At 42.2% G+C, this 11,093-nt stretch overlaps 1 protein-coding gene across 2 annotated transcripts; it reads right to left on the bottom strand.

The window, feature by feature from the left end:
* Nucleotides 1-483: 483 nt before the first annotated feature.
* Nucleotides 484-9,018, bottom strand: dynlt3 (dynein light chain Tctex-type 3). Of its 2 annotated transcripts, XM_038802152.1 has the most exons (5): nt 8,850-9,018; nt 7,419-7,460; nt 6,483-6,606; nt 4,523-4,600; nt 484-3,893 (listed from the first exon to the last, which is right to left on the bottom strand). In XM_038802152.1, the coding sequence occupies exons 1-5, from the start codon at nt 8,874-8,876 to the stop codon at nt 3,817-3,819; spliced, it is 348 nt and encodes a 115-aa protein (XP_038658080.1). In that variant the 5' UTR covers nt 8,877-9,018; the 3' UTR covers nt 484-3,816. The 2 variants fall into 2 exon arrangements, with proteins under 2 accessions (XP_038658080.1, XP_038658081.1); XM_038802153.1 differs by lacking the exon at nt 7,419-7,460 and having other exon boundaries at nt 8,850-8,987.
* Nucleotides 9,019-11,093: the final 2,075 nt, after the last annotated feature.

The raw sequence follows: 11,093 nt of genomic DNA, 5'->3' as shown, positions 1-11,093 counted from the left end.
AGCCTTTATTAGAAACAAAAGAAATGCTTCTTAGTTATCAAAAAACACGAGGAAGATGTTGCTACCTAATCATTCAACAGTACAGATTAAGCTTATTGTTTTGGACTTCCTTTCGTAAAGATTACTTTTTATAATGGAATACAAAGGTCCCTGATGATAAAGTTATCGAACAATTGTGGTCTTCAATTTTTTTTTTTTAATTGTAAAAGTAACTTCTAGCTATGAGTATCATGAAATATGTTTCAAAGAATGACATGAATCCAGAGATCAGGTAATAAATTGTAACCTATTCCTGACAATTATTCCTCATATCATTATCACTGAGTATCACTATCCTCAGCAGCATTGCATAAACAAAACTCAAATGGAAATGGACCAGTGTCTGAGTGTCACTAAGAATGAGTAAGAGGCCATGAGCAATGTGTGTTGCAGAGGCAGTGCATCAGCAGGAGGGTTACAAAAAAATCAAACATATCCACTTGAGCATTTTTAAAAATAAAAAATCCAAGCTTTTAATGATCTTGGTGATATTTCAATTTGGCCATACAACAGAGAGTAAAAGCAGTTATGGTGTACTTTTGTAAGTTCATGAAGAGTTTTGTAAATTTTTTGAAGTAGGGTACAGGGATTCCCAATAGCTAAGGTAAACATCAGAGTGCATTTACGCCAATGAGCAGCTATTAAAGAACAGTTGAAATCTGTGCTAATTTGTATGGCTGGAAGAGGAATACATGCTCAATTTTCGAATTTACATAACAAAATAACTGAGAATACATGGATACAAATCAATGTTTATACAGTACTTTATGGCTTAATCAGTAAACAGATGCAGGAAAAGAAAACTAATCAACTGATGTCACTGTGGTTTGGGGGTTACCACACGTAAGGGCATCTATGGAAAATCAAGACATTATTCCTTACCCAATAGTATTGAGAAGCAATATTCTAGATTTTGCTATTATTCACAAGTCGGTACTTAAGTACAACCTAACATACTCTAAATTGATGTTACATTTTATTTTAGATCCAAGCATTTCACCAATGTATTACTTAAGGCCTTTATATTTACGTTGTAACTGTTCCAGCCTCTGCTTCAGGCCACATGTTTCCATCGATGATTGAGATTAAGACATTTCTGGTGGGTTAAAGGAATACCCAAATGGGCATCATGGTGGCGCAGTGGTTAGTGCTGCTGCCTCACGGCGCCAAGGTCCCAGGTTCGATCCCTGTTCTGGGTCACTGTGCGTGTGGAGTTTGCACATTCTCCCCCTGTTTGCGTGGGTTTCGCCCCCACGATCCAAAGATGGGCAGGGTAGGTGGATTGGCCACTTTAAATTGCCCCTTAATTGGAAATGAATTGGGTAATCTAAATTTTTTTTTAAATAATAGCATTGTGTAGTTGAAAATAATTTATGGGTTCATGGAAATTTTAAAAATAGCAAAAGTAAACATATGCTGTTTTATTCATTCTACAATAGGTCACTTCACTGATTATGATTTAAGAATCAAAATGACTGTTCTTTCACCATTCCTATTTCTGCTATTTTAATGGTGGAAGTAAAATAATTTTTACTAATTTCTAGCATTTGGCCTACAACAGGGGTTAAGCTCCAAACCAAAAAAAAAGCACAATATAAATCCCAGTCAGCCATGGTTCACAGTTAGTTGTGGGTTCAAGACCCTCTCCAGAGACCATGCACACAAAAATCAGTTTCAGTACTGAGGGAGTGCTGCATTGTTTGCGATACTGTCTTTTGAATGAGACATTAAAGTGAGGTCTTGTATTTCCGTCAGTGGTGGTAAAAGATCCTAAAAAGATTTTGAAGAGTAAAACCGTTATCCCCAGTGTTCTGTCCAATACATATTCTCAATCAAAATGACTGAAAAGAGATGAACTGATGATTATTAAACTTCTGTATGTGGGTTCTTGTTGTGAACAAGTTGGCTGCTGTGTTTCCTACATTTCAACTATGATGACACTTCAAAAATTACTTCATTGACTGTCAAGGCCTTTGGGATATCCTGAAGCCATGAAAGGTGCTATATAAATACTAGTCTTTCTTTTCTTTCAGGCTACTATGGAAACTACCTTTTATGTATTTGTATGTGATTGCTTGCAGCTACCAACCTTCTGATCAAGTTTAAACAAATCTAAATCAACACATGAGCAAGAACTGATCATCCTCTTATTTAGCCAGCTTTCCCTGGCTTAATTCCTCACTAAAGCTATCTCTACAGGCACCAACCATTAAAAGTGAAAACAGAACTAAATTACAATAGTTCTCACGTTAAATCTTTTCAGCTCTGAAATAACTTCCCACATATACACATCTCCTTTCAAACAATCTGTTTACAAAATGAGTTGCATAAAAAGGTCCAATTTTGAATACAAAATCTTGTTTCTCCCCTCACCCAAATAGGTTTATGCTCCTTAATCTGTTTAATATAATTTTACCAAATTCCATTCTTGCAGGTGCTAAGCAAAGACAAACCCTTTCTATTTTTTTTCTTTTTTAAAAACAAAAAGCTTTCAACACCTTAAAACAGAATTATAGTTTTAAAGCAATAACTTTCTTTTAAAAAGGCTTCATCTCTCTGTATCAAAGAATAACTTATTTTATCCTTTAGTGCCGGAAACTACTGAACTTATATAGTGATCAAAACGTTGCTTTTATCTTTTATTTTACTGAAGTGAAAACCCGGTCTCTACTTGATAGTTGGTATACATGTCCTGAAACTTGCTTGGTGATGCATTATAATGGATTACATAAAGCAGCACAACTCCTAATAGCTGGAAGAAAATGTTTTATATACATATATACCAGGTAGTGTGAAGCATTTTCAACTCTTTACATTAATGTCAAACGGCAATATCCTGAAGCCAACACTTCAGTGCAGTGCTCTCAAAGTCTACGTTAGTCAATTGTTATATTAAGAAAGAAGTTAAAGCATCAATGGTGCGACTCTCACACCAGGCAGCAATTATAATGGCCCAATTCATATAAAGATGTAATTCAATGATTCAGACACTGTATTCAACCTCATCGTATTTTTAGGTACTTAATCAATTCTCACTACAAGTTTCAATTTGTCAACATAGCCAAAACATTCAGAACTTTGAATCCAATACACTGCAATGTTGTATTTTGTCAAACATCATATCAGCAATTTATACATTTCTAGGTTTAACACGATCTCTCCAACTTCAAAACAGAAATGGATCATTTTATTTAAAAGTTTCTCTTCTGGAAACTTACTTTCAAATCAGAAGTACATGATTTGGAAAATAAGGTTCTTTCGCATTTCACTGTAGTTTTCAAATAATCTTGGAAACAGATTGTCTGATTCAGTCAAACGTACAATAGTAAAGTGTTTGATAGTCAGCTGACTGAACAGTGAAACCGTACAAGGAGTTATTATAACTGGTCAGTTGTCTATTAGAATACACTAATATCTAAAACAATTCAATATAATCTTCAAAATGGCAAATAATTAAGAAAGCTAGTGATATTTTTGTTGATTAAATCTGCACCATGGTTACTGAAATTCACAACTTAGATTGTGTGGTGAAGGAGGAAGCAAAAACCAGTCCCGTGTGATAACCAATAGGATGTTTAAAAAGCAGGAGTTCATTTCTAACAGCACAAGTTAAGATATTGCCTTTTAGTAATGGATTACAGCTTTCTAACACTTGCTCAAATGTATGCTAGTATGCCTTATCCACGAACAATGCATGCTCGTCCTAAAATCTCTCTTATGTACACATTTTGAGAGTTGGTGCTTCGGAATGGCTATGCACACAAGGGTGTCTGTACATCACAGCATAATGCTGACGGCAAACACACTTATGACACAATACATGGTCCTGTTTTCCCATCTCACAGTACAGCTTCCTGCAAAGTGAAAAAGACGTATTAATAAAAACAGAATAATGCAGATAAATATATTACAGTTTACACCACCACAGATTATATCTCAAGTGAAACTGCATTAACAAATACAAGCAAATCATACCAATTCATTTTTGAGCTGATGCACAGAAAAGATGCATGCTTAACTGGCTTTTGAAATGCAGTAGTCAATTAAGGTGGATACGGTGCCTGTTAATTCCTTATCAATGATCTGCTACAACATATACTGCTTATTGTATCTAACCAATCACGCATATCTAATTGGGCATGATTGTTGTTGTTCAGTCTTAGCAAATTTATAGTATTTTCACCTCTGCAGACACAGGAAATATTACTTTCACACCAAAGTAAAATGCCACAAGGTTTCTCTGACAATCAATTTCCATCAAACTGTTTAAATTAATTATCTTCTGCCGTCAGTTGCGCACAATATCATAATTTAGTATTGAAGACAACTTTCAGCAATTAGAAATGATCAGTTAACTGATGGAAATGATAAATTTTTCTATGAAATACATGTTATCTTTGACTAAGGCACCAATTTTTCTCTTGCATCCTCCAGCAATAGCATTTTTGCAACAAATGCTAAATGTTAAGACAGAAAGGCTTACCATCAGTGCTGCTGTCCCAGTAACATGAACTTGCTGTGTGAAGACCAGCTCCACTTTTCTGCATTATTGCACAGGTCACTAGAATTAACAAAACATTGTAATTTCAGTGGCATAATTATGAGAACATTTTCCAGAGCGGCCAACATGCAAAGCTGTCTAAGAGCTAGTACATTGTTCAGTCGCCACAGTGGATACAGTGTGGTGAGTTGTTGTTTATAATATTATATTCTAATAGGTACACTGACATGTATTTATTGCCCATCCTTGGTCACCCCCCAGACGTGGTTGTGGATCTGCTTGGCATTTGTTTGATATGGAATGGCTTGCTAGGTCACCAGTGGAGTCAACCATGTTGGTATAAGACTGGAGTCACATAGAGATCAGAACGGGCAAGAACAGTAGATATCCTTACAAAAGGACATTAGTGGAACAATTTGGTTTTAATAATAATCCAATAACTTCATGATCACTTTAACTCTTCCAACTTGCTATCTCCAGTTTTGTTGTACTGAATTCAAATTTCTAAACTGCTCTGGTGAGATTTCAAGCAGTTTCTGGATTACTAGTTAGTAATTTAACCACCAAACAACTATACCTAATTGACCTCAGGTGCATTCAAAATAATCAATGATCAAATTGTCACTCAAAGAAGCATTTAGAATTAATCTCTGAAGCGGGGGTCACAGAAAACATAATCTATATCCATCAGCATACTATCAAAAGAATATTCCAGAGGAGCCACAAACATAAGGTATTCCCAATACAGCCTTCCCGAACAGGCGCCGGAATGTGGCGACTAGGGGCTTTTCACAGTAACTTCATTGAAGTCTACTCGTGACAATAAGCGATTTTTCATTTTCATTTTTCAATATCATGGTATCCCTGTGGTCAACATGTTGAATTTACTCATCCATACATTAGCAACTTTATTTCTGAATCCCCCACTTATTGTAGCAACTGTCCTTTTCATGCATTCAATTTCTTCAAATTTATAGGTAAATTTACAGGTAATTCATAGAAGAACATTTACTCTTACATGACATTTCCAATTGCAATGTCGATAGTAACCAATGAATGGGTGGCATCAGAAAATCTAGGCCATTTGTTGTCCAGATAAAGTTATGCACTGAACTCAAAGTCCAAGCCTCACACCAAAGTGGATCACAAAAAAGTCTGAAACAAATCTTTTTACACTGGATAACCATTATAAAACTGTAGGAAGTTTATTTGAACCATAAAAGATTAGTAAAAAGTCTCAATTTTACGATTCTTTTTTAAGCAACACTTTAGAAAACTGTATTAAGCAGGTTCAATGTTAGACAAATATATCAGTCTACCTTTCGTTTAACTCATCAGCTGCAATTTCTACCTTACTTAAAAAAAAATCAAATGTATTGCTGAACAGAGATGAATTAACATAGATTCCACATTAACATGATAGAAGCACCCGGAATGAATACACCCCAGTACATTCCACTGAATATCTACTTACTCAATAAAAGATCAATTGTCAAACCTTTGAGAATGTTATTTAATGCTCATCTCTCAAATTGGTCTAACAGAAAGTTTCCCCAAACATACATTTAAAAAAAATGTAAAGTCAAATAAGGAATAATAATCACTTCTTGTCCCAAGTAGACTTCAATGAAGTTACTGTGAAAAGCCCCTAGTCGCCACATTACGGCGCCTGTTCGGGGAGGCCACTACGGGAATTGAACCCGCGCTGCTGGCATTGTTCTGCACTGCAAGCCAGCTATTTAGCCCTGTGCTAAACCAGCCCCTACTTGGCAAGTGCACATCTCTCTAGAGTTAAAGGGTCAGCCTCACACTGTACGAAGACATAATTTTTCGGCATCTGTACATGATCTTGAAGTAGAGGATAAAGTCTACAAATTTCATCAGCTTAATAACAATATATGCCTCATGATGTAGTCTTTTTACTTTATTACAGAATACTCACCAATGTATTTAAATGGTTTTCCCACTTTAACCAAATGCATCAGGGATTGTTCAACTACAGCAGCAGTCCATTGGTTGATCTTGCTGTGAGTATAATCAACCCCTCCGATAATAGAGTCAACGCACTGAAAATGAACCACTGAAATTAACTGCACATTTATCGTTTAAAGACTTCTGCTAATATGCTTTATGTACGGTTGTAAATATTGGGTCATTCAACATAAAATAAAGAACAGAAAGGCTTTCCACTTGGGCAAGATTAAATTTCAAGGAGAAAGGAAGCAAAACAAGGACAGATCATAAAACGGATACAATAAGAAAAGCCATTAAAGACATCTTCAATCAACTATCTAGGAAGATAGTACTGTTCATATATCATCACTCCCTATTCCATCAAAGTATCCAACTGTTCCCAACAATGATTCCAGAGTTTTTACCTTCAAAGTACCCAGAAATTTATTCACGTGTTCTCCAGATACAATGATCAATAACTGACAATTGCGAAATTACCTTTCTAATGATTTGAGCCTATCCCATCTTGTACTAATGGGATTTAATTTGTGATAGTATTCCATAAAGTTTTCAGTGCTGTTTAAATAGCAAGGTGCTCAGGTCCCAAAATATCACATTTTCTTCTACGGAGGTAGGGTCTCTGTTAAATGTGCTGAAACCAAAATGTTCATCCCTCCAATACACAAAAGAATTAGGGATAACCTTGAAAGGACTAGTTGCACCCATCTTATTCAACAAAATAAAATGCTCATCTGAATACAGGTTCGCTGTCAAATAAATCATTATTTACAGAGACCTCTCATAGTCCGATATACATTAGCCTCAGCACCAGACAGACGTTGGTTACCGAATGATTTGTTTTAATTCACCTATTTTAATGCAACCATTTGCACATATATAGTAAACACAACCTTCCCATACTTACCTCTTTGATAATATTACTGGTTTCATCTGCATTGAAGACAACCTGCAAACAAGCAACATAATTCAGCAATATTCAGCATTAGAAAAGTTACACATTGCTGGCAACATAAATGATCTAAAACAGATTAAACATTATGTAATTACAGCATTTTGAAAATACAGAATCAGAGTAGGGGAGGAACAAAAATAGAGGAAGAGGAGATGAGGGAGGGAGAGAAGGCATCTCAAGGAAGGTTTATTGGAAATTGTGGAGGGTATCAGGACCTGGGAGAATTGTGGGATTGGGAGGACATGGGAGCCATTACAGAGATGAGGGGGGAACATGGGTGGCATAGCAGGTGAGGGGGGACCTGGGTGGCAATTTGGTGAGGAGAGGCTTGGGTGGCATTGAAGGCAAGGGAGGACATATGGGGGCATTGTGGGGGTGAGGGGAGGACGTGGGGCAGGGGGCATTTTGGGGTTTGGTGTATTAAGTTGAGCTGTATTGGGGTGCAGGTGCATTGAGGAAGTATGGGTTGGAATATTAGGTGTTGGTGGGTTTGGGTGGGGCTATATTGGCAGTATTAGGAGGTACAGGGTTATTGGGATGGGTAAATATTGGGGTGAGAAACTATTGATGGCATGGGCTACTGGAGGATGTTGGTGGGGCCAAGGGTTATGGGGTAGAGAGTTATTGGGGCTGAGGGTGGTGGGGTAGAAGGATGTTAGGGTGGAGAGGATGAGAGATATTGGGGTAGAGGTATATTAGGAGGGACAGTGGTATTGGTGTGACGTGAGGGCTGGGCCATGGAGGGGTTGCGGGGTGGTGGGAGCTGAGGTTTTGGGGGATGGGGTATCGGGAGGGGTATTGTGGGGCTGGGGTATTGAGGAGAGGGGTATAGAGGAGTGGGGTATCAGGAGGGATATTGTGGGATGGGATTTGGGGGCTGGGGCATTGGGGGCTGGAGTATCGGGAGGGACATTTGGGGTGGGGTATTAGGGGTGGGGTATTGAGGTATGGGGTATCGGGAGGAGTATTTGGGGGGTATCAGGGGAGGGGTATTTGGGGGTATCGGGGAGGGGTATTTGGGGGTATCGGGGAGGGATATTTGGGGGTATCAGGGAGGGGTATTGTGGGTATTGAGGTGTGGGGTATCAGGGGAGGAGTATTGGGGGGTATCTGGAAGGGGTATTTGGGGGGTATCTGGGAGGGGTATTCGGGAGGGGTATTTGGGGGGTATCGGGGAGGGGTATTTGGGGAGAGGGTATCAGGGAGTGAGGACGAGGAGCGGTGGAAACTCGGTGATTGATGATCGTCTCTCAGCCGCCGCCCTGATGGGGCCGCTCTCGGCTTCAGGCGCGTTTCCGACAGCCCGGCCGCAGTGAGGTGACACTGAACCGGCCAACAATCCGAGTCAAGCTCCCCATATCATGTCGCCCCCGTACCGCTCACCTCCTCACTGGGCTGATATTCCTCCATCCTCAAGGCTGCTCCCTTCACTCAGCCGCCACCACTTCTCCGTTCTGACTGGCACCTGACGTGAATCCACAGGACAGACAGCTGACGCAAAGCAGCCGGGAGGGCCACACATCGCGCCACCTGGCGGCCGGGAGGGCCACTCAACGGGTGCCATGCTCACCCCGCCACCTGTCGGCCGGATTGTCCGCTCGCCGGGAACCATGCTCACCCCGCCACCTGGCGGCCGGGAGGTCCGCTTACCGACAGCCACGCTCACCCCGCCACCTGTCGGCGGGAGGTCCACTCAGCAGGCGGTCCGCTCACCGCGCCAATAGGCGGTCCGGAGATTCCTTCCCTCGCCGCCAGGCGGACGACCGAAGAGACTTGGATTTAAAGGCTCTACTATCAAAAGATTTGCAATTATGGAATTTTCGATTAAAAATAAGACTGGGGGACTTCCGGTTGCGGCTATGACCAGCTAAGTCGCACATTTGGCAGCTCCTGCGACAAAGGTGTTTAAGGGCCGATTGGAGGGCCCCGACGGTACTGTAAAGACGAATCCCGGTGGGGGAAGGCTCCCTGAGGAGAGTGAGACCAACTTTATGGTCGGTACTCGGAGTGGGGCGACAAAAAAAGCGGCAGCAGCTCCCCGAAAAAAGCGGGGGAAGAGGACCAAAATGGCGGCCGGTGGCGCACTAGAAGATTGGAGAAAATGGGCGGAGGAGCAGCAGGCCGCTCTCCTCCGGTGTTTTACGGAGCTGAAAGTGGAACTCTTAGAGTCTATGAACGCGACGACCACAAGGCTGATGGGGGCCCAGGCGACCCAAGAGGCGTCGATAAGAGAGCTGCAGCAGGAGATGACTGCAAGGGAGGAGGAGGCCACGGTCCTCGTGGGAAAGGTGGAGGTGCACGAGGCACTCCACCTGAAATGGCAGAGCCGCTTTGAGGAGCTGGACACTCGAATGAGGCGGAAGAACTTGAGGATCCTGGGCCTAGCAGAAGGCCTGGAGGGGCCTGATCTCCCGAAATATGTAGCGGAGATGCTGAGCTCCCTGATGGGAGAGGGGGCCGGTCCATCGCCCCTGGAGCTGGAAGAAGCATATCGGGTCATGGCTAGGCGGCCTAGGGCGAACGAGCCCCCGAGGGCGGTGCTGGTGCGATTCCAGCGTTTCTGTGATCGGGAGAAAGTGCTGAGGTGGGCCAAGAGGGAGAAAAGCAGCAAATGGGAGAATTCGACGGTGCGGATATATCAGGACTGGAGTGCGGAGGTGGCAAAGCGGCGGGCCCGGTTTAACCGGACGATGGCGGTGCTGCACGCAAAGAGGATCAAGTTCGGAATGCTGCAGCCAGCGCGTTTGTGGGTCACCTACAAGGACCAGCACCATTACTTTGAGACCCCAGAGGAGGCATGGACTTTTGTTCGGGAGGAAAAGCTGGACCTGAACTAGAACTTGGGAACGCCGGCGGTCGAGGCCGCCCGAGTACCCTTGACTGATCAAGTGGCCCATGTCCTTTCTTAGGCCAGGTCGGAACTTGGTTAAAGTTGATGGATCGTTTGGTTTCTTTGAAACTTGTGTTATGGGGGGTTTCTTTGTTCCTTTTTGTGTGTCTCTTCCCGTTGCCAACTTCCCTTAATTATTGTTGTTGTAGGGGGGGCTTTTTTACTGTTTTTGATCTGTTCTTTAAGGGTTATGGTTACTGTTCTGTTCGATGGAGGGTGATGGTTAAATACGTTATTATTGGGTAGTTATTTAGTTATGCAGGCATAGTTATGTATTTATGTATTTATTTGAGATTTGTTATTTATATTGTTATATTGTTAAGTTGGGGAGGCGGGACGGGGGGGGGTGCAAGTTGGTTATGCGTGTTTTCTTTTTCTCTTTTTTTCTTCCTCTCGTTTTAAGGGGGCTTTTTTATGGGCTTGGATGGGGACGGGGGTGGAATTGAAGATGGCGGGGTAGGGTGTGGCCGGGCGAAAGCGCGGGCTTTCCCCTGTTTCCCGCGCGCGGGACGGAGGAAGGGGGAGGAGAGAAGAGTGGGGTGTGGCCAGCAATGGCGGCTTTTCCCGCGCTGAAGCGGGGTCAGAGAGGGATGGCAAGGGGGGGGGAGGCCCCTCCCCCCCCCACATCGGGAGGAGTCGGAGTGTGGCAGGGGCAGCCGGGTCAGCGAAAACCAGCTGACTCTCGGGAGTACGATGGTGGATACACCGCGGCTAGGAGGGGTCCTAGCCAGGGGGGG

This window comes from Scyliorhinus canicula, chromosome 7, assembly GCF_902713615.1.
Source record: "Scyliorhinus canicula chromosome 7, sScyCan1.1, whole genome shotgun sequence".
Lineage (NCBI taxonomy): Eukaryota > Metazoa > Chordata > Chondrichthyes > Carcharhiniformes > Scyliorhinidae > Scyliorhinus > Scyliorhinus canicula.
Note: the sequence above shows the minus strand (reverse complement) of the source record. Positions and strands in the feature narration are given on the sequence as shown.

Coding starts and splice junctions, on each gene's coding strand:
- dynlt3 (XM_038802152.1), bottom strand. CDS start 8,876: ATGGAGGAATATCAGCCCAGTGAGGAG. Junction 6,607..7,418: donor CCAGTAATATTATCAAAGAG/GTAAGTATGGGA, acceptor GTTCATTTTCAG/TGCGTTGACTCTATTATCGG. Junction 3,894..4,522: donor CTGGGACAGCAGCACTGATG/GTAAGCCTTTCT, acceptor TTCACTTTGCAG/GAAGCTGTACTGTGAGATGG.